This window comes from Prionailurus bengalensis, chromosome A2 (assembly GCF_016509475.1).
Source record: "Prionailurus bengalensis isolate Pbe53 chromosome A2, Fcat_Pben_1.1_paternal_pri, whole genome shotgun sequence".
NCBI classification, from domain to species: domain Eukaryota; kingdom Metazoa; phylum Chordata; class Mammalia; order Carnivora; family Felidae; genus Prionailurus; species Prionailurus bengalensis.
Genome location: NC_057348.1, coordinates 26171202 through 26195155, shown reverse-complemented (window position 1 = coordinate 26195155; position 23954 = coordinate 26171202). Strand labels below are relative to the sequence as shown.

Here is a 23954-nt window from a genome sequence, read left to right as displayed (position 1 = left end):
TCGGGTCTCCCAGCCGGCAAGTGGCAGGGTCTAACTGACCTGTCCTCTTAAGCACACTCAGGAAGCGGTCTCATTCCAACTCCTTTACCTCGAACAAGGCTAAGACAGGCTAGTGTCCTGAGGGCTGTTGAGAAAATGTTTCAAAACACCAGCCATGCATATAATATTCATACTTCTAAAAGTTCCCAGATGGGCACGGGTGAACCAAGCTGCCCAACTACATTCTGTTCGGCTCATATTTGAGACATTTAAATTGCTAATAGAGCTGAGCAACTAAAAAGTCAATGAATTTCCACGCTAGGCTAACCATGAGAAGAGGGCATAATAGTTACCAAACATAATAACTATTATTAAGAGACCCTGGCAGTCCCAATAAAAGTTGGTCCTAAAAACTTTTAAGAGGCAGAAAGTAGATGAAACACCCCCACTCTGCGGTTGACCAAAACATATTTCTAGACCAAGGGAGACTTGCAAACCATGAGCCTCAACCAAGACCTCCAATTTTAATGCTGGCACAGCTCCGCGGTAATTTGAGGATGAGTCTTGTTACAACCATCAGTATGATCAAAATGATTTCACAAAACGTTTCCGGTCCAGTCTCGTTTTTCCTGAGAAAATGCAATCCCCTTTTCCCATTCTGATCAAAAGGCAGCCATTACCCAAAATTCCCTAAAAGTAGAAAAACATTTGTTAAGGTTTCTCACAACATGTGATATGGTTTTTTTCTTTGTATTTCTCTATGTTCTTGCAACTCTCTTACAATAAGCACAAATGCAACTCTTTTTTAAGCTTATTTATTTTGAGAGAGAGAAAGAGTGCATGTGAGGGAGGGGCAGAGAGAGGGGGAGAGAGAATTCCAAGCAGGCTCCGCACTGTCAGCCCAGAGCCTGACACGGGCTGAACCATGAACCCTGAGATCATCACCTGAGCCAAAATCAAGAGTCAGATGCTTAGCCGACTGACCCACCCAGGCACCCCCCAAAACAACATTTTAATATAAAAAAAAAGTATTTAGAAGTGAATTCTGAACACATGCTGATGATTTTCCTTTGAGGGTTAAAATTTCTCAGACAAGGGTTTGAATCATAGTCTGCCACATATTCAGTGGCTGACCTGGGGCATGCCTCAGTTTCCTCATCTGTATAATGGGGATTACAACAATAACTACATCCCACAGGATTGCAATTAGGCTTCATTTAGCTATCAGTGAAAAGCATTGATCACAATTTCTGGTATTGGTAGGGATTCAATATATATTCATTATTATTAATGAAGCTAGGCTACTATTACTATAGTGACTCTCAGTGGCTTCCATTTATATCCCTTTTCTAAGCCTCGCATGATCACTAGGAAAAGGCCTTATTCTCTAACAGTTGAAGCAAATCATAGACGTTCAGAGAATGACTATGAAGCGCTGAATTCTTTAAGTTCAGCATCACTGTCCCAAAAATGAGGTGTTCTACTGGGACCCTGGACCCCGAAGTCCACTGCACATAATTCCCACTTCACTACTGGCCCCAAAGGATAAGTATTTTGCATTTTCTGAAAGCAAGTCTCTTGCAAACCAATTTAATGTATCAGATTTATTATTCAACCCATCTATGCCTGAAGCTGTGTATTTACCCGATAACTTACTGATTATGTTCCTACTAGGTGCCAAGCTCAGAGCCAAGGAGGTGAACACAGGATTCAACACCTGCCCCTGAATCAGCAGTCATGATCCAGTGGGAGAGCAAAACAGGCAAGTTAGGAGATCTATAGAGCTCAGGAAGCTATGAAATGGGGTGGGCATGGGGTGACTGGGGAGACGTGGGTGTCCAGGAGAGGGTCTCAAGCCTCCCACCTTAGATGTGACTTCCCACAGGTGTCAAACAAGAGTGCCAAGGGACAGGAGAGGTAATTGTGGTAAGGGATGCATGCCCGACAGGACACGTAATGTGACACCTGGATCATTTCCTATAAAGGACTCCCGGACAGGAGAGGCATTCCCCAGGTGCCAGCTTGCCTCCTTTGGTGCAGATAAGGAATGTGACATGCCACTGCCTGGGTGCTTGCAAGCCAAGATTCCTAAGGCTCCTCCTCTCAGAACAGACTGGGTGCTGCTCCTGGAGGGCTGGAAGCCCCACAGAGAGGCCCCTCATCCCACCAGCTAGACACCATTGGCCTTCCAGCCTCTGCCTCCGCTGACAAGGAGTCTTATAAACACAACCCAGAACCGCCTAGTTACAAAGGCCTTTTCGGGACTGAGCCCTAAGACCTCAGCACCTTTGGTCCCCTGGAGGGTGGCGCCTAGTACTCCACCCCCACCCCCAACCCCCTGCCTCAGGCAGGCTTTAAGCCACCAAGGGAACAATCACTTTGTTCTTGAAAAGAAACCCCAGGCCCAGCCATGCTCCTAACAGACCGCAGAATGCCAAATAATTCCCGTTTCCCTGGAATATCTGATAAATCACTTCAGGGAGGTACAGAGGAATCAGGGTGATTCACACAAGCAGTGCAGTACCAGCACGATAAGAACTTGATTATTTTCTTGGGGGCGGCAGGGGACATGAAGGAATCTGATTTTAGCAACCGAGAATCTTTTCAGACCCCAGCCTCCACGGGAGGCCTGCCTCTGCCTCGGTCACAAGCAGCAGGGGGCCGAAAGTAACACCATTCTTGTTTGTAGAAGGAAAGCCGACTGCTGCGTGCCTTTTTTAATCTTAAAATCTGAATTTATGGGCCGCAGCAAATTTACATATCCCTGCCACAAATCCCCACCCATTTCCCTATAGCTCAAAAGCCAAAATTCCACACTGTATTCTCGTTATATCTAAACGGAAATTCCAGAGAAGTTGTCTGGCATGGCAAAAGCTGACCAGCCTTATGAAAATACCCAGAAAGGTGACCCATTTAGTCAAAAGAGCTTTCAGATCTCCATGAGAAAAGGAATTCATGCCAGCATAAAGGGCCTTCAGAGAGGGAGAACAGGAGTGTTGTGTTAACGCCCAGACCTTGCAACAAACCAGCCCCTGCGATTTCTGGGGAAGGCTGAGCACCGAGTAGGCCTGCCAGACCGGCTTCCTTTCTTGGGAGTGCTGTAGGAGAAGCCCTTGGGGACACAAGTTCAGCTCTGGAGCAGCTTGGCGGAGCTACGCGACACAGCAAGGCTCCATGAAGATGAGCCAGGAGCTGCTGGCTTGGCATGGGAGCGGGCAGCGGCTTGTGCCAGGGCGGCCAGACTGATAAAGGCGAAATGCCAGCCAGAAAAGAAAGGTTCTGCTCAGCAGCAGGCACAACCCAACACACTCTCCCGCCGGTTAATGTTTAAAGGTGGCAGAAGGAAAGGATGGAGAGTGAGGTCATTTTGGAGAGGGCACGATTGTGCCAATGGTGACTGTCACCAGGGATCTCCCAGCACAGCGAGAGCTCCACAAACCCCACCACTCCCCACCCCCCCACCCCCGCAAGTGGTGTGCACCGTGAGCCCCACAGGAGTGCAACCAGGAGAAATTCCAGGGGCACCTCCTCCTCATCTCTGGCCTCTAGGCCTCACAAAGGAAGCCCTGCCTGGCTGCCCAAAGCAGCCTCCAGCAGGTCCCCACTGCAAACCTGCAGTAAAATCACTGCCCCTGGGAACCAAATAAAGGCAGAGGTGCCCCAGAACAGAAAAGAAGGCCCCAAAGCTCTACAGTACTGGAAGAGGCATGGCCAATGGGCCAAAAAAAAGTTTTGTTCTGTAGAAGAGAATTTCAATTTCACATTAATCAAGCTCAAGGAGCATTTCAAGCAAAAAACAAAACAAAAAACAAACAAAAAAAGGACTGAACTAAAGCTGCATGAATTCTCTCACTACAGTATATCTAATTTAAGTATGAAACCAAACTTTGAGATGAAAAAAAAAATACTTTGCAGTTTAATGCAGGCAAACATCATGCCCGGCATGTGAAGGGAGGCTGATTTGAGCCTCAGTTTTCTCACCTGTAAAGTGGAAATAAATACAAAGCCACTCACTTTGCAGGGTTCATAATGAGGATTAGAAGCAATAAAGGCAAGGTACTCAGGACATACTTAGCAGATGGCAGCCATAGGAAAATGTTAGATATTATGTGAGAGGATGCACGTGCACACCCAACACTCAGTACACAAATGTCTTCATCCGTGTGCATCCTTGGAAAAGCCAAGGAATATGCAGGAGGAGGACAAGTGTCCTCCTTACCTATCCATTCTACCTATGCTAGGTTTTGATGATGGGGGAAAGGAGGAGGTCACATGTTCTGTCAAAATAATTCAGGCCTATAACCCGTTCTGACTAAGTGAAAAACCAAACTGCTTTTTGCTTATAGTACAAGAAAATCTTAACCAAGGACATTCTCCTGCACAGAGACTGGTCAAAAGGGGATCAGGGAAGGTAAAAGTTATGTTTGGGTATAAGTAAAATCCCATCTTTTTTTTTTTTTTTTTTTTTATAACTGAACAGCTTGCAGAAGAGTTATGACAACTATCTACAACTTATCAAACGAATGTATTTAAGGCAACTGCTGTAAGGCTCTTGGAAGAAAGGTAGCAACTGCATGGATAGCACAGTATGTTTGGGGATGAAAGAAATCATGACACTAAGTGGACAGAATGAAAATACCCAACAGTTCCATCCTTTATACCATGTATAACTACTCTCATGTACTGCTTTATCCTTTAGTATATAAAGAGAACCATTTGGTTTTCTAATCATCTTTCCCCAAAACTCTCTCCCTAGAACATGGACTCAATTTCCCAAGAAAAGTGAGCAAGGCACTTAAAAAATACAAGGCCACTTTCCAAGCCCCAGAAGGGGAAAGTGCTGCTGTTTATTATACAGTAACCCGAGCCAATCTGGTGATTATTGAACACGTTTAATGGATAACTAGATTTACAACAGTAATGAAGGATGGCTTCTAGTAGAATGTCATGAAAGGCAATTTTAATCATTATAAGAGCAGGAAATAGCACCCATTTAGACTGAAATGACTCATTCCATTGGGTTTATTCATTTGGTTCAACGTGTTGGGGGAAAGGGACAGAATTATAGATCCACCTCCTTAACTGAGGATAACCAAACATCAAAACTAAATGCAGGGGCGCCTGGGTGGCGCAGTCGGTTAAGCGTCCGACTTCAGCCAGGTCACGATCTCGCGGTCCGTGAGTTCGAGCCCCGCGTCGGGCTCTGGGCTGATGGCTCGGAGCCTGGAGCCTGTTTCCGATTCTGTGTCTCCCTCTCTCTTTCTGCCCCTCCCCCGTTCATGCTCTGTCTCTCTCTGTCCCAAAAATAAATAAACGTTGAAAAAAAAAAATTAAAAAAAAAAAAAAAAAAAAAAAAAAACAACTAAATGCAGAATAGCAACAACATGGGGGGCAGGGGGAGGTGAAATGCAGAAATACAAGCCCTCAGGGGGCCTCCAAATAGGGTATATGTACCACAGGGTGCGCAAGATAATTCATTAGAGCACAGGAAAAATCAGATTTTATATTTGGATTTGTCCTCTAAAATGAAGGTAAGTGTTACTAATATTTAATATACAGACTGACAATAATATATGAATATAGCTTATAAATTTGCATATATGAGAAAGGGGCACATTAAAATTTTTTACTGGCAGGAATGACTGGAGTAACAGTCAAGAGGGCCCCAGATCAGATGATCCATTTCAGCTGGGTTCACCTACCCTACACCAAGCATCCTCAAGGAAGATGCCTGGCTGGCAGCCTCCTGCCTCCTGCCTCAGAAGCTTTGTGAGACAGCTCCTGTCACCTGTGCCACCCCTCTGACCTCCGTGTGACAAACTCTGTGCCTCACTTGGCTAACTGTCTGTTCGCCTGCCTAATTCTAGTCAGGGTATAGGCCCCGGCTTAAAGGCCCTCCCTCCAGGGAGCCCTCAAGACTACCCATCCCAGCCTGAGGGAAGGTGCTCCTCTCCCCCACCACCCCCCCCCCCCCCCAGAGGGCTTGCCCTCTAGATCTTTACTACGTCCAGAGTGACCTACCACCGCCACCAACAGTAGCAACTGGGAGGGGGCTGGAAGTACGGAATCTCAGCCTTCTCACCTGACATACTGATCAGACCCACAGTTTTACCAAGGTCCCCAGGTGATTTTTGTGTGTGCCTGAAGGTTCGAGGGCACTCTCTGGTTACTCCCTCCTCTGCATTGAGCAGTATAGGATGCAAGCTGGGGCCTTGACTCTCATTATCCCTCTGGCCCTAGCACCGGGCATGGCCCAGAGTTGGTCGTTCCTAGATTTACTGAATAAGGAAAGGAAGAAAGAAAGGATCTTAGGAGGCATCTGCATCAGAAGTTCCAAGCTGGGGGGAAGGAAATATCTGACACACCAGATGACAGCAGTAGGACTGGCCAGAGAGTAGATGGAAAACAAGACAAAGTCCTAGACTTTAAGGGTTCAGAAGCATATTGATATCAATAATGATAATGCCAGCACTATGCTATAAACTTAACTTAGTCACATATAACGCTCTCAGCAACTAAGATGGGAACAACTATTCTCCATTTTACAAATGGGGAAACTGAGGCTCAGAAAGGTTAAGGCAGTGGACCAGAGTTGCACAGCTGTTAGGGAGCAGAGTGGGGCTTAGAATCCTGGCAATCTAGCTTCAGACGCACGCCCTGAACCCTTCAGCTATATCTACGATAGCCTACTATGTGCTGACCCAGAGGCCATTTATGGAGAAAGCAGATGACGTGGTACCCCCCGCCCTGAAACCACTGCAGCCAAGGCCCAAAGGCTCTGAGCCTGAGCGTCTGTTGCCCAAGGAGCAAGGCAGCCATCCTCAACTACCCGGTACACCCGCCCCAGCACAAAACCAGTGTCCCGGCAAGGAGGGGAGGGGTAGTGCCCAGGAGATGTAATCTGGGTCCAAATCAAAGCCCTCCCTTCAGCACAGCCTCTCCAAGAACGAAGGCAGCTGCTGCCCAGCACTCTGGCTCTGCCGTTGCTGGAGGAGCTCCGCAGAGCCCAAACTGCCATCTGGAAGTGATCTGGCCCAGAGATTCCCGCACGGGGTGAAAGCATGGAATGACCAGCCGTCCCAAGCTCCAGTCCAGGTCTCAGAAACAAAGCTGCTATGAATGGGCCTCGGAGGCAGCCACAACATAACCAGGGGTCCTCCCCTTCCAAGGAGGCTAGTCCACAGCCCTGTTATAGCAAGCAGCAGCGACACTAGCCAACCAAGCTGGACTCCCCAGTGTGGCCCTGATTTCAAACGTCCTTTAGGCGTGCAAACCCTCCAGCATGGCTGTTGAGAACATTACTGGCCAGTACTTTATTTATTGAGTAAACACTCACACGGCACTTACCATGTGCTGTTTCAAACATTTTTTAAAATATTAACTTGTTTAATTTTTATAACAACCTTTTAAAGGAGGTAGTTATCATTCCCATTTTGGTGATAAGGAAACCAAGGCACCGAAGTTTCTTAACAGCTACTTAGTGGCAAGTGGGATTTGAACCAAGAATCCTTGCTCTTAACTAAGGTAAGATCCACATCTCGCACTGTGTTACTTTGTTGCAAATGGCCCAGAACTCGTTAATTCTGACAAAGTAGGCAACTTTGCTACTTTTAAAGCATTCTCTACTACTTTCGCCTAAAAAGACACACTTGGCGTTTACCGGGTAGTTCAGGAAAGAATAGAATTCAGGATTACTGAATTTGTATGTTATTTGGGTGGGGGCAGGGCAACAGGAAGGAAAAGGGGCTGAGTGCCATGGTGACCCACCACCCTGGAAACTCTGCCCGGTGACCCAAGGTCTTGGGAACACACACCCTGCCTGCTCTGGGGCGCTGGCCTGGCACAGGCACCTTAAGTAAACATTAGGGTCAGACCGCATCCTCTGAAAAGGAAAGAATTCCTTCTTCTAAAGGATCAAACCAAAACACACCACCCAAACTTCCAGGCAGCCTTGATTGTCATTCTTGGGCTGGGAGACCCCTTTTTCTCCAAATTGGCTAAGCTGCCCAGCGTCAGAAAGGTTTTTGGAAAAACAAGTAAATAAAACTGCCAGCTCCTGGCAGGCAACTAGAATTATTTATGCTGAGGCCTCACTATGAACTGCCCAAGACAGACCAAGAAACTGAAGAAAATCTTCAACTTTTGGATGCAGCCTAGACTGGGCCCACCTTACAACAAATCACAAATGTGAATAAACAGCCAGAACTGTCTTTCCCTGAATTCTAGGCAGAAAAACCAGTCCTCTGGCAGCTTCTGACCATCTCATGTCTCAGAGCTGGGCGCCTGTATACAACTCTTATGATTCTCAACAATGTACATTGTTGGAAGTTATCCAAAGTATACAAAACCCTGTATCCATTCAAAGATACCTTCCCAGATTATGGACTAAAACACCATCCATTAAGTAGCAGGAAATACCACCACCACCACCGCCACCACTACTCCCCTCCCCCCCCCCCCAAAAAAAAACCCCTGTGAACACAGGGCAGCCATTCCCTCAACAAGTTCATCTTGATGCTAGATACAAACTGATTCTGCTCACCTCCTGACGTGACACTCATCTCATGGGACCCTCATCCCAGTTCAGAGGATTCATCCTCTCACCTAAAGCCTTGAGATTCCCTCTTTGCTCAAGACTTTGTTCAAGGCTCAAAGCGTGAGTGTCCAGCTGCTACCCCAACATCCCAGACTTGCAAAATCTGGTGTTTCCGGGGCTCTCTGGCTGGGGGAGAGGGGCTGTATTTCACTCATTTCTGACGATGAAAAGCAGGTCAGTTAAGGGTCAGTTTCACAACTGGGCAGACCCAGCTTCCAGTCACCATTTAGTAGCAGGGTGATCTCCGCAAGTTACTTCACTCCTGTTTCCTCATCTTTAAGTGCAGATAATAATACTAACAACAACCACAGAAATAACAGCAATGACCATTTTCTAAGCACTTAGGCAGAACCAGGGCAAGCCTTTTACCCTCCCAGTGACTTGGTGAAGCAGATGGTTACATAGACAAGGAAACCAAACCTTGAGGATTCCAGGCGGTGATCAATGGGGCGATGAACAGAACACACAGAACACCTAGTGTGTCCCAACAAACTGGAGCCAGGGTCTTTGTCAGCACAATGCAACACAGCCTAAGCAGTGAATACTTGAACTGAAGTCCAAGCTGGACGGGACTTTCTTCTGAAGGGCCATTACCCAGAACTGCCCCGGGAACAGGGAGAAGAGGCCTCAGGCATCACCCCCATGGGACTTCTGGCACTTGGCAAGTCTCCCTCCAGTCTTCAGAGGCTGGAAAACCTGTTTACTGTGAGATCTTTCTGGAGAGCAACTAGGCAGCCAATGATAGGAGTCATAAATGTGGTCACACTCTGACCCAGGAATGCCACTTGGGGGAATAGGATCCAAGAAATAATTTTAAAATAAAATGAAACAATGTAGTCTGTGGTGGGAACAGGTCCACAGCAAGAAGTTGCCAACAGCCCACAAGTCCACAACCAGAGAAGGGGAGGCTAATTGGGAATGTCAGGACAACGCTATGTCCTAGGTGGGTTCAGGAATGAAAATCATGAGGGTCAACAGGAAAATGTAAGGGACCAGGCAAAGTCTAGAATGAGACCCCCAAGTTCAGGGCAGTGACGGGAAGCCACGGCGGAGCCAGCACAGCCTCTGTAAACAGTTGGTAAATTAGGCAGTCCAGGATTTTCTGGTGCTGTGGTTTCATTTGTTTGTTTGTTTTGTTTTGCTTTTTTGAAGAGATTTCATGTCATGTTTGGATACTCCTGATTTACTTTAAGTCTCTTTGCCCATTTAATTAAACAAATACACATTTTTAAAACAAAGAAGAAGCGATCCCAGTTGAGCTCAGCCAGGCCTTGAGATTCCCCAGAAGGAAAGCTGGTTTCTGAAAAGGGGAGAGTTCCAGGATAATTCTGGGGCTCTCCTTCCACAGCTGTAGGAGATGGGACCCCAAAAAAGAGGCAGCCTGTTACACAGCTCTGCAGAGAAGCCACCCTTAATGGGGCGGCTGCCTGGGCCCAGGAAGCAGGAAGCGGCCCTACCTGCCAGGGCAGGTGTGGGGGAAGGGGAGGGAGAGGACAGAGGAGACTCAGCCTAGAGGGAACCCCTTTTGCTCTGGAGAAAGTCCCAGCAGCCACACCCACCCGGTGCAGCCCATCACCCACCACCCTTTCCTCCTATCACAGGAGTCACTATAAGGCCTGGCTTTCTCTGGAAGAGACCCCAGACCCACGCCTGGGTCAGCTCCTCCAGCAAGAGCCTCACCTGGCAGAACACACACACACACACACACACACTATGGGTGCACACACTTTCTCTGCCCATCCACACTATGTACACACTACATCCTCTGTACACATAAAAGTGCACACACGCACCCACATAACTATACACCCCTTCCCCCTACAGTCACAGCCCATGCCCTCAGCAGCCTTGTGGCTTTCCTGGAAGCTTTCAACTACCCCAGGTCCTAGCAGGGACCTGACCCTCATTCTCTCTTCCCAGCAGAGGGGAGCGGAACCTGACACCAACTCCCTCCCCCTTTTCAGGAAGACCCTGGTGTGGGGAAGGATAGGAGAGGAAGGCAAAGTCTCCTTTCATTGTACCCGCTTCCCTTCCATTCTCAGCGAGACTCTTCCTACTTCCAAGACCTTGGACAAGTCCATTAACTCTCTGGACCCCCCTCCTTGTCTGTAAAGTAGGTCTAAGGACACCCCAACTCCCAGCTTGTGTAAGGACTGACAACTTGGAAGGCTGCTGGCACACAGCACGCACAAGTTTGGGCTCTCCCTACAAAACAGTAGTTACTATACCACTACCGTCCCTAAATGATCACTTCGGCGGCAGAGCTGGCTCACCCCAAGGCACCCAGCCAGAGCTGAGCTGGGAGCAGAGGGAGAGAGGAGGACACACCCCCCCTCCCCCCCGCAGCTCCCCTTCCCACCTCGGGGCCCACACCCAAGCCAGAGACGGCGGGGGAGGGTAACAGGTCGCCGTCCCCACCTGAGCGGAGAGGCTCCAGGCTCGGAGAACTGTCCCTCCCCAAGTCTCGCGCCAGGCGTCAGAGCCACCGCCCGTTCTTCAGCCGCTGAGCGCACCAGCCTGGGCGCAGCGGGGTGAGCGTTTTGGGGAACATCTGAGCGGGGCCCCACTTCTGTGGACCGTGGACCAGAGGTTTCCAGCTCCCCCTCAGGGGCACCGCGGGTGCGGAAAACATGCCACAGCCCCAGCTCTCCCCGTGCAGCCCCAACCCAAGCCCAGGATCCACAGCCCCCCAAGGACGCACAGCGAGGCCATCACACAAAGTCCTAGCCCAGGAAAAGGCACTGGGAAGGAGACCTAGGTCTCCTGCGTCCCCACTCCCGGGAGGACAACGTACCCCGCTTCAGCGCCCACACCCAGCCCGCGGCTGCTGGGCGCGGTGGGGGCGCGCGGCAGGGGGACCCAGGCTTCCCCCCGGCGCACGCGCGGGGGCGGGAGGGTACACCTCGGCGCCCGGCTGGGCCAGGGCACTCACCGATGGACACGAGCTTGATGCTCTCACGGTCCAGGAACTCGAGGGCCACGGACACGTTCTCCAGCTGCATCTGGCGGAAGGTGGGCCGCTGGTGGTACTTGCGGTACATGCGTTTCTGGCTGAGCACCTCGAGCAGCGCGATGAGCCGCAGACCATCGCTCAGGTCGGTCTGCAGGTTCCCGATGCGTTTGTTCACACACTTAAGGTGCTCGTTGCACCAACGCGTGAAGGTGTTCTGCTGGATCTTCTTCCACGGCGCGTCCTCCGCCAGGTCCTTCTCAGTTACCGGCATCCTGGCGGCGGGGAGAGCGCAAAGCGCAGCGACTGCCCGGGACTGGCGTCGGGAGGCCCAAGGGCCGGGGGAGCGAGAACCGAAGCGGAGCGGGAGCGGGGCTCGAACTCGCTGCTACTAGAGCCGCGGCCGGGACTGCTCTGCAGCCGCCTGCCCCTCGCCGCGCGAGGCGTCTGGACCCGCGCCTGCGCACTGAGCCGACCCGCCCTCGAGGCCCCGCCCCGTCCCAACCCCTCGGCGGGCGTTCCCGGACCACGCTCGCCCCCTGCGGTCCCAAGCGTGCACTGCACCCCACGGCCGGCAAGGTGTCCAGGGACCCCGTGCTCGGTGCTCACTACCTAGGCGAAAAGGAAGCCAGTGGGGAGACATTGGCTTAAGAAGAAGGTCACCGGAGTAAGGGGCGTTCAGGATGGGCGGGAGCGGCGGCGTGGGCCATGAGAGAGGGGAGTGAGGGGAGTAAGTAGTACTTGATCCACGTATAGGTTTTTATTGACCTCCTGCTGTGTGCCAGACAAAAGTGTTAGGCACTGGAGGACACGGAGAAGGAATGGACACTTTACTATTTGTATCAGTTAAATTCACGTGAATTATAATAGTGTTATCAGTAGCATTTACTGAGTGCCTATTGTGTGGGAGGCCCTCTTAGCACTTGAGAACTAATGGTAAATAAAACAAACATTCCCTGGCTCCTGGGTGGCTTAGTCCTTAAGCGTCCACTCTTGGTTTCACTCTGGTCATGATCTCACAGTTTCTTGGGTTAGAGCCCCACTTTGTTAGTGCAGAACCTGCTTGGGATTCTCCCTTTCTCTGCTCCTCCCCACTCTCGATGTCTCTTTCTCTCTCAAAATAAATAAATAAACTTAAAAAAAAATTTTTTTTAAATAAGACAAACTTATTCCTTGACCTTGAGGAATTCATACAGTAATGGGCGAGAAAAGTACAAATCAACTATCACAAACAGCTTAGTAGTAGTAATAGAAATGAATAATTTGCAGTGCATATCAGTTTACTAATGCTGCTGTAGCAACTTACCAAAACTTTGTCTTTAAAAAGCCACAAATTTATTATCTTGCAGTTCTGTAGCTTAGATATCCCTCATGGGTTTCACTGAACTAAAATCAAGGTGTTGGCAGGATGCATTCCTTACTGTAGGCTTAGGGAAGAATCTGTTTCCTTGCCTTTTCCAACTCCTAGAAACCTCCCTCATTCCTTGGCTGTGGCCTCTTCCTCCATCTTCAAAGCCAGCAACATCAGGCTGAGTCTTTCTCACACCGTCATCTCTCTGGTTCTCCATAGTCACATCTTCCTCTTTTAAAGACCCTTGTGATTCCATCTGGACAGTTGGTTAACCCAGGATATTTTTAGATCAACTGATTAGCAATCTTAATCCCATCTACAGCCTTAATTCCTCTTTGCCATGTAAGTCATATTGACAGGTTCTGGAAATTAGGATTTGGACATCTTTAGGGGCTGTTATTCTGCCTACAAACACCATATATTGAGTACCTGCTGTGTACTCATCCAGGCCCTGTGCTAGGTTCTGGGATATAGCAGAAACTCAGGCCAGACCTCTACTGTCAAAAGCTGAATAATTGTAAAAGTAGCAGCTAGCTTTTCCTGAGTACCTGCTCTGCCCCTGTGCTAAGAGCTGTGCTAAACAGTTCCTTGGCTATTGGCCACACCTGACAAGAGTTAACTGGGAGGTTAAGGGACTTGCCCAAGGCATACAGTACAAACAGGACTGGAATGCAGGTGTGTAAGAAAAGCACAGAGTGTCCTGGGGCCAAGAAGAGACTCATAACCCAGGTTTAGGGACAGGGGTCTTCCTGGGGAATCTGAGTTGGGCAGGATGGAGGTCAAGGGCTTCCAGCCTGAGGGTTGCCCAGGAGAAGCCAGCAGATTTGTGGTTGTAGCATTTATACAAACAAGTCATTTGCATACAACACTGAAGTGCTTTGTTCAGACAGATTGCCTCACTCACTGGAATGCTCAAAACAGCCGGGGGGTTGGGGGGAGAGTGGATTACCTGGCCCTGGCCCATAGTAGGGACAAAATAGCTATTTGAAGGACCTTTCCACTCCTTCAGTGATTAAAGAGATTTGCTAGAAGTCAGCTGGTATGGACTAGGCAATGCTGGCCTTAAATCTGATTCTAACTCCAAAGTCTGCACTATGTCTAAAGGCCCCCTGAGAACCCTGTTCTCAGTCTGGGTTTTGCCTTTGTTCACACCATCTGAGCACCAAAATCACTAGAGGCAGTGTTGGTAACCTTTGCCTCCCTCATACCCAAGTTTCCTGGTTCCCCATCCTTTCTCCACCCAAACTCATCCATCAAAACTTATCAGCCAGTGTCTCACGCCCCAAGGCACCTGCTCCCTGCCAGGGAAGATTGGAGCTAATGGAGAAAGGGGGATAAGTCCCCCTTTCCCATATAATTGTTTTCATCAGGTCTTGACACAAATAAATAAATAATTCTGCATGTAAAATATCCAGGACACTTCACCCAGAGCTGAGACACCCTATTTTAGGACAAGTCTAGTGATTCTCTCTACCCAGTCGGAAGAAACCAAAGAGTTCTCCAGGGAACAATTCATGGGAGATGAAGGGGCCTCAGCAATCACGGTAGAGGTAGAGGTCAGTGGCTTGAGAACTGAGGAGAGGAAGCACACAAAGTCTTCAGATGACTCCTCATCAATATTTGATAAAAGAAAAGGGCTGAACAACTCAGGTAGACATTTCTGCAGGTAGCATTTTAGCCAGTACATTTCATAGTTTTGCCCGACAAGGCCTTCATTTAACAAATACCCAATCCCGGTTTTCTAAATTCTGTCCTAGCCTTCTCTGATCTCTTGGTATAGAACTGTCCAAAGTGGAAGAGTGTAAAGCAGCGAAAAGCCCAGGCTTTGAGTGTGACTTTTGGCTATTCTGGCTTTGTGATCTTGAACAAATAGCCTCTGCAAGCTCCAGTCTTCTGGTCTAGGTAGTGGAGGTAACACACCTCTTCCTAGGGTGCTTCGATAAGGCAAGCAAAACTCTTAGCATAGTGCCTGGCACACAATAAGCACTCTATAGAGGTAGCTGGAAACCAGGCAAAATTAAGAGACCTCACTACCAGTCCCTGAAAAAGCCTGAATTAGCTGCATTTTCCCTAGCTGACTCTAGCATGTCTCTGTAAAAAGCCATGGCTCCCCTCTATGTCCGTTACTCACAGATACGCTGACACCAATCTGCTGCAGCCCCGAGAGATCCCAGTCAGAATAAACCGACTGAGAAAACACAAGTAGAGCCATCACCCCTACAGGTCAGCGTAGACCTGGCAGGACAGCAGCAGATGCGCAGACACCCACGAGGAGAAGACTGGCTGAACTTGAGGATAAACACCGGTGGAAGACTGAAGCACTATGAGTCTACTTCTCAACGTTGTACAAGTCGCCGGATCAGTGGGATGGAAGGGGTTCTTCTTTCTCAGCAAGTGTGTGAAAGTTCACCTGATCCCCTCCATGCTTTTGCTCAGACAGTTCCCTCTGCCTAGAATGCTCTCATCTCTCCTTTCAACATGGGAAACCCATGCCTGTCCTTTAGTCTTCACTCTCTCTCTCTCTCTTTTTTTTTTTTTAATGTTTATTTTTGAGAGAGAGAGAGAGAGAGAGCAGGGAAGGGGCAGAGGGCGAGGAGGACAGAGGATCCGACGCTAACAGCAGAGAGCATGACGCGAGGCTCAAACTCAAGAACCTTGAGATCATGACCAGACCCAAAGTCTGATACTTAACCCACCAAGCCACCCAGGAGCCCCTAGTCCCTCACTCTTACAGCCCTTGCAGTCACACCACCTATTTTATGCTAAAGTTTAGTTGCTGTTTTCTGTGCCACTTGTTGAAGGAGGGCAGCTGTCACATCTGTCTCCTGGCAGCGTGTAGGCTGGGGTTTAAGACCTAATAGAACCTGTACTATCTAATAAAAATATCATGAGAGCCACATTATAATTTTTTTCCACAATATAATTTTTAATTTTCTAGTAACGCTTAAAAGTTAAATGTCACTTTAAAAGAAACAGGTGAAATTACTTATAATAATATATTTTAACCAACAATAAGATGACCAACTCAGGGCACCTGAGTGCCTCAGTTGGTTAAGCATCAGACTTCAGCTCAGGTCATGATCTCACGATTGTGTGGGTTTGAGCCCCATATCAGGCTCTGTGTTGACAGCATGGAGCCTGCTTAGGATTCTCTCTCTCTCTTTCTCTCTCTCTCTCTCTTTCTCTCTCTCTCTTTCTCTCTCTCTGCCCTTCCGCCGTCTCTCTCAAAATAAATAAATAAACTTAAAAAAATAAGATGACCAACTGTCCTGATTTGCCCAAGACTAAGGGGTTTCTTGGGTTGCAGGCCTTTCATTTCAGTCCCAAAACCAGGAATGTCTGTGGCAACTAGAACAAGTTGATCACTTTACCCAATATATCTGAAAAGTTATAATTTTCAGATATACAATTAATATTTTTAAATATATTACTGTCTTTGAAGTCTGACATGTGTTTTATACCTACAGCATGTCTTTTTTAAAAAAAAAAATATTTGTTTGGGGCGCCTGGGTGGTTCAATCAGTTAAATGACTGACTTCTGCTCAGGTAACGATCTCACAGTTCCGTGAGTTCGAGACCCACGTCAGGCTCTGTGTGGACAACTCAGAGCCTGGAGCCTGCTTCAGATTCTGTGTCTCCCTCTCTTTCTGCCCCTCCCCCCACTCAAGCTCTGTCTTTCTCTCTCTCAAAAATAAATATACATTAAAAAATTTTTTTTTCATTAAAAATAGTTGTTTATTTAAGTAATCTCTACATCCAACATGGGGCTCGAACTCACGACCCTGAGACCAAGAGTTGCATTCTTCTCCGATGGAGCCAGCCAGGTGCCCTGCTTACAGCATGTCTTAATTCAGACGCGGCACATTGCCAACGCTCAATAGCTGCCTTTAGCTACTGGGGGTTATCATATTGAACAACGCAGGTATAGAGATATACTTGATATTGCAATAAACCAGTTAATAAGCTAGAGACACATAACACTCTTACTGGGGTCCTGATCTTGGAATCCTGTCCCTATGTGTGAAACCCACCTTCACACTTCAGGATCCACAGCTCTGTGAAAGGGGTCCCAGGTGAGCCTGGATTCTGTGATTTCTTGGTGTCCTGGGGTCCACTGCTATGGTAGCATGTCAGAATATTCGTAACAGTAAAAACAGTAAAATAAATAATAATAATAGAAGCTTCCTTTTCTTGAGTACTGCCATTTTCTCTTTTTTTTTTTTTTTTAACACTTATTCATTTTTAAGAGACAGAGCACAAACAGAGGAGGGTCAGAGAGAGAAACACAGAATCCAAAGCAGGCTCCAGGCTCCAAGCTGCCAGCACAGAGCCTGATGCAGGGCTCCAACCCACCAACCGCGAGATCATGACCTGAGCCAAAGTCAGATGCCTAACCTACTGAGCCACCCAGGCGCCCCTTCTCATTTAATCATTATAACAACCTCAGGTGATGTTGTTATTATTTTCATTTTACAGGTAAGGAAATTGGGGCTGAGAGAAATAATCATATGCCTAAGGTCACAGAGTGCTAAACTGGATACTAAGTCTAAGGAAGGGCTAAGAAAGACAATAGTCAAGATTAAGAGCAGGGAGCTGGGGTTGCCTGTAACCTACATTAACCATGTACCTTTGGAGGGTTTCTGACAAATGAGAAGCCATGTGCAAAGCACTTAGCATGTATCTGTGAGAGAGCTACCGCCGTGATTATGATATGACAATGTCTGTTAATGTCATGATTACGCTACGAGTGGACATCAAAGAGCAAAGACTGAAAGTTTCCAAAGGGAACAAGAGATGGAGAACGAGGACTTGCAAAATGAACTGACGTCCTCCCCAGTTACATCTTTGCCCCAGGGCGGGGGCCTTCTCAGTTGTAATTTTACACCGAGGTCCACACCCTGCCAGAAAGAAAGAGGAGCAAACTGTACGTGAGAACATTTGCTCTGCCTCCATCCCCTCAAGGAAGAGGAGCTGGTTCTCTCAGCAGCAACTGGAGAGGGAAGAGGGCTCACCCTCCACCCCCAGCCCCTGCTGCAGAGGTCCTGGGGCCACGTGCGTGGGTGCTGGGGAAGCAGGTCTTCTCCCAACGGGGTGGCAAAGGCAGTGGCTGTTTGAAGGACCAGCCAGCCCTGCCCTAAGAGAAGCTGGGGGTGCTGGTAGGCAGGATGCTCAGAGAAGGCACCCCGCTCTCCCACTCACCCACTGACTAAGGTGGAGTTCAAAATGGAATGAACGACGTTCACGAGAGCCATTCTTTCCTGGACTCACTCAACGGGCTACGTGACTGTGATTTTATCGACATTCCCTCCTTGAATCCTATAGTTGTAGTACATGGCCACTTCCCTGATTGCCTGACCACCTCACATCCATGACTTACCTTCTTTAATCTTTGCAAGAACTCTGCGAGCTTGATGCTATTATCATCATCCCCGTGTTACAAACAGGGAGGGAGACTGAGGCTGCAAATAACAAATTAAGTCACTTGCTCAGGTCCCTCTGGTACTAGGTGTCAGAGTCTGGATTCAAACCCTGGTCTAACCGACTCCAGAGGTCAGTTCTGCGTCTCTGAGCTCTCGGTCCCCCAGAGGCCGCAGCCATGGCCGCCAGAAGCAATTGCCTCACGCTGGTAAAGGAATGAAGGCGGTGGCCACCATCCACTGGACATGTGTGTGTTGTTCATTCAGCAGGGTGGGAAGACAGGGCCTGCTGAGGGCCTTGATTTCCTCCCTCCGGGCCCTCCCAGTCCAAGGTGGAATTTACTCAGAGAATACCCCACCCCACCCTCCCCAGTCTTGCTGGAATCACAAAAAAAAAAGCCAGTTTGCAAATGACGGGGCTCTCTTCCCCCACCCAGTTTGGCTTTGGCTTCTTCGGAAGATTTATGTGCGGGACTGGTTTGTTTTTTTTAAAGTGCAGACAAATGCCACAGAGCACTTTTCTGCTGAAGAAAACCCTGTCTAGCCACTGCTCACCTGGCAAACCTAGACTGCCTTCCAACTGGAACAGAACTGCCTTTGTGGCCAGCAGTACAGCTGACAAAGACTTTTCCATCCTTATCTTGCACACTCCCCTCTCCCCCAATGCTCTGCACGCCAGGATTAGAATTATGACTCTCAGAGCACTCAAGGACAGGGACTGTTTATTTTTATCCCTAGGGTTTAAAAGAGTAGAGGCGTTTGTGACCATTCGCCGAATTGCCAGGGAGGAGGGACTCACCGGCAGCCCAGAAAGGTTAAGTGACCCACTCACGGTCACACAGTTAATACCAGAGCTACGAGTTCAGTGTTAGGTCTTCTGACTCTGCTGTTTATTGCAGCACTGTTTATAACAGCCCAAATGTCTCTCACTGGTGGGTCCCTCACGTGCACTACATATATAGCCTTGCTTCTCAAAGTATGGCCCCACCAGGAGCTTGGTCAGCACCTGGGAATGTGAGGCACCACCCCAGACCCACTGACTCAGGAGCCGCAGTTTAACACGATCCCCGAGATGAATCCTATGCTCATTACAGTTGATAACTACCACAGCACAGTACATTCATCAGAGGGGTTACTTTGGTACGTTTTACAAGAGTGTGATGGATCTACAAAAAGATCTCAAAATGTATTGTTTAGTGGAGAAAAACAAAAGCAAGTTACAGACCAACATGAATTTGTACAATCCAATTTATGTACACATTTTTCATTTTTTTTATAAATGTACTGTTTTAAAGTTTATTTATTTTGAGAGAGAGTGTGTGTGCACGAAAGCAGGGGAAAGGCAGAGAGAGAGAGAGGGAGAGAGAGAATCCCACAAGTTAACAGCGCAGAGCCTGACACGGGGCTTAAACCCACAAACTGTGAGATCATGACCTGAGCTGAAACCAAGAGTCAGATGCCCAACTGACTGACGCACCCAGGCACCCCTATGTACACATTCTTTTAAAATAAAAATAACATTAATATATGTTAATACATGCACTGGGCTATTCAGCCAGGCAGCCTAGTGGGGTGCTGGTCTAGAAGGGGAGGCCAAATAGCGATGGACTAGATCAAAACACGGTGCCAGTTAACTCAGGGGTCCACGCGGGACAGCCCTGCAGGAACCAGTAAGAGAAACAGCATCCTCTGAGGGAAATTAGAACATTCTCTTTCCAACAGTAGGGGCAACTCTTGGCTGTGCCACTAAGCCAGAGTCCAGCTGGGTGACAATTCTCTCAGATCCTTGGTCATGTCAGCTTATTGTTGGTCAGAGCTACGTGCTGCCCCGAGACCTTGTCATCTGTGAGTGTGTCACCTGAGTCACATGCCCTTTAATACAGGCACCAAGGAGCAGACCGCTTGGACAACTACAATTCCAGGATAATTCCAAATAAGTTAAAAGGTCAGGTTTCCTTCTGTGCATGTAATAAATCCTGTATTTTGAAAAGAAAGAGGAATGATATACTTTATTAACAGAAAATCAGTTTCTCCATGTCCTGCCTAACTAAATTTTGAAAAAGTGTTTTTAAAATATTAAGTTGAGGGGCTGTCAGATTATTAGCCTGTGCAGAGCACCTCTGTGTCTCAGTCGGAGTCTATAGGTGGATAAGAAAACAAAGAATGCTGGAAGGACTTACAGGAAACAGTTAATCAGGCAATCACTAGGAGGTGGCATTATAAGAACTCTTACTTTCAGGGCGCCTGGGTGGCTCAGTTGGCTAAGCGACCGACTCTTGATTTCGGCTCAGGTCATGATCTCGCAGTTTGGGGGTTCGAGCTCCAAGTCCAGCTCCATGCTGGCAGTGCGGGGCCTGCTTGGGATTCTCTCTCTCTCCCTCTCTCTCTGCCCCTCCCCCACTCACGCTCTCTATCTGAAAATAAACTTAAACAAAAACAAGAACGTTTACTTTCAACCTTAAGGATTTTCTTTCTACCTCAAATGTGTCTCTAATGTTTTTAAACATATATTGTTGGTGGGAATGTAAAATGGTACTCCCACACTGGAAAGCAGTTTCTTTAAAAAGTTAAACATATAACTACCATATGATTCAGCCATTCCACTCCTAGGAAATCACCCAAGTGAAATGAAAGCATGTGTCTATAAAAACACTTGTACGTGGATGTTTGTACCAGCTTTATTTACCACAAGCTAGACACAACCCAAAGGTCTATTAACAGGTGAATGGATAAACCAACTGTCATGCATCCGTATGTGAACTAATTAGTACTCAGCAATAAAAAGGAAGGACCTATGAATATACATAGCTACATAGCTGAATCTCAAAATAATTCTGCTAAGTGAAAGGAGCCAGACAAAAAAAAAATATATACATACTGTGTGATTCCACTTACAGAAAATTCTAGAAAGCATAAACTAATACGTATATATATTTTAGCTTGAGAGAGAGAGAGCATTATGAAGGAAGGGCAGAGGGAGAGAGAGAATCCTAAGCAGGCTCCATGCTCGGTGTGGAGCTGGACCCAGGGCTTGATCCCACAACTCTGGGATCATGACCTGATCCCAAATCAAGAGTCTGATGCTCAACTGACTGAGCCACCCAGGCGCCCCTGCAAACTAACCAAAATGACAGAGAGCAGATCAGTGTGTGCCTAGGCTCTAGGGAGTAGGTGAGGAGAGATGGGAGGGAGAGATTACAAAAGAAAAATAAGGAAACTTTTAGGATAGATATGTTCCCCATTTTGATTGCAGCCATAGTTTCATTAATATATATATACGTGCATGTGTGTATGAGTGTGAAGGTGGGGTGGATGTTTAAACACATCACATTGTAAACTTCAAATATGCGTAGTTTACTGTTAAAAAAAGAAAAAGAAAAGGGGCGCCTGGGTGGCTCAGTCGGTTGAGTGTCAGACTCTTGATTTTGGCTCAGGTCACGATCCCAGGGTCATGGAATCCAGCCCTGCATTGGGCTCTATGTTGGGTGTGGAGCCTGCTTAGTGCTTAGGATTCTCTCTCTCTCTCTCTCTCTCTCTCTCTCTCTCTCTCTCCTCTGTCCCTCTCCCCTGAACACTCTCTCTCACAAATTTAAAAAAAAAAAAAAAAAAAGAAGGAAGGAAAGAAAGAAAAGAAAACAAGTCTGTTTAACTTTTATGGACAGAAAAAAAGCAATAAGGATTCAAAGGCACACCCACATAAAATGTGTGCTCTTTCACTACATAACATGTTTGTCTTCTAAACCTTGTCTCCTCTACCCATCACCACAGAGAATAACTTCAATAAATGTGCTCTTTTATTCAACTTGTTTAAGATTATCTGTTCCATTCTCTCCCCCATGTCCCCCACTAAGCTCAAACTAGGTGGGATCCTGCTGAAATGGAGTCAGATAAGATTTCCTCACCACCCTTGCACCATGATGGCCCAAGCTTCTCCCCATGGAGGTTACAGGCTGTGAGGAATGTGATGACGTGTTTACTTTGGAGCAGACTTTGGCCCATGAATATGCTCTCAGCTCAGACCAGAATCGGCTCCTGATAGGAGATAGGCTCTTCCAAAATATCTGGAGGTCAGTCCTCTCTCCAAAGGCCCTGGGGTAGATCTTTAATTGAGGGGAGGGAAGGGTTAGAGCTAACACAGAGCATTTTTCCCTGGTGTCCCTAGAGCCTAAACTGGGAATGCTGCTGGCTACAGAAACTCATTGAGAAGTATATGAGAACAATTAGAACGTGATTGGCCGCGCTCCGTGAGGTCTCGGAGGGTCCCCTGTTCTCCAAGTATGAGTGGCGTGCACCTTTGTTGGCCTAGACAGTTGACGAGTCATACGGTCGATCCCAAGTTGGTTAGGACCAGAGGGAATCCACTGGGCCAGAGAGCTCTCCAAAACGCAAAACTTCTCTAGTAATAACAATGACAATCAGAACAGAAACTGCCTCATGTACTGAGCAAGAGTTTTACGTCTATTGCCACATGCAATCCTCACATACCTCTATGAGATAGGAACTAAGGCCCAGAGAAGTTAAGCAAGCAGCTCAAAGGCATCCTGTTAATAGATCTGACTCCAGAGCCCAACTCTGAACCACGGCACCATACTGCCTCCCAGGAAGCTGTGGGAAGTCCATGCATAGCACAGATTCTGGACTCTTACAGGTTCAAATCCCTGTTCAGCCACTGATGAGTTGTGTGGGAATAATAGTAATACCACCTCACATGGCTGTTCTGAGGTGCTTATGAAATCATGAAGGCAACGTGGGCTATGCACATGGCAGCTGAACACGAAGTAGTTGCTGTCATCATCATTAGCATCATCGTCGTCCAGAAAGATCTTCATCCAAAACTTCTAATTTGATCCTACTGAGTCATAGTTACGGACATTCACATGGTTGACTCCCTCACTTCCTCAAGTCTGGACTCAAGTCCCATTCTCTGTGAGGCCTTCACCGCCACCCCATAGAAACTGAAACTCTCTCAACCCTCCCTTAGCAACTCCCTACCTTCCTTTTCTGCCTTATTTTTCTCCTTGGCACATATCACCTTCTAGTGGATAGTGCATCACCTATATATATATACTATGTAACCTACTGATCTCATTTGTGTTCTTTCTAAATAATTCATGAAGAGCCCACTCTCTAGAACATGCCTGGCACATAGCAGGTGCTCAGTAAATATTTGATGTTGAATGAATGAATGAACCCGGACTTCAGATTCTGCTTCTCTTCAGCCTTATAATTAATCAAGGTACTCAGCTTCCAGGAGCCTCATTTTCCTCAGTGGTTGAAAAAGAGCACTAACATCTGTGTTCCTCAGGGCACTGGCAGAGTCCAAGGGAAGGGCAAAGCTGTGCATGGGAACGAATCAGCTCCAAACACTCCAGAAATGGTTACCGAGTGTTTCTGCTCCATGTCAGACAGGATGCCGGGCACCAGGGGATGCAGACAAGTATCCAAAAGCCCCTGCCCTCCAGGAACCTGTGACCTAGCGCAGCAGACAGACACGTCAACAAATACTTACAACCTAATCAGGTAACAGCTCTGATCCACAGCAACCGTTTATCAAGCTGAGCACTTTGCGTTCACTGTCTCGGGTAACGCTCCGAGTTAGGCACCACTACCAGCTTGTTTTATCGTCAAGGAAACTGCAACAAGAAGTTATGAAACAATGGC

At 47.7% G+C, this 23954-nt stretch overlaps 1 protein-coding gene across 7 annotated transcripts in view; it reads right to left on the bottom strand.

The window, feature by feature from the left end:
• Positions 1 to 11973, bottom strand: part of FLNB (filamin B) — a 147280-nt gene extending 135307 nt beyond the window's left edge. For 6 of the 7 annotated variants that reach the window (XM_043587754.1, XM_043587755.1, XM_043587756.1 and 3 more), the window contains exon 1: positions 11508 to 11972. In XM_043587754.1, coding sequence (XP_043443689.1) covers positions 11508 to 11799 — 292 coding nt within the window. In that variant the 5' untranslated portion in view covers positions 11800 to 11972. Of the gene's footprint in view, positions 1 to 11507 lie in introns of all 7 variants that reach the window. The other variant, XM_043587760.1, reaches the window with a different exon arrangement.
• Positions 11974 to 23954: the final 11981 nt, after the last annotated feature.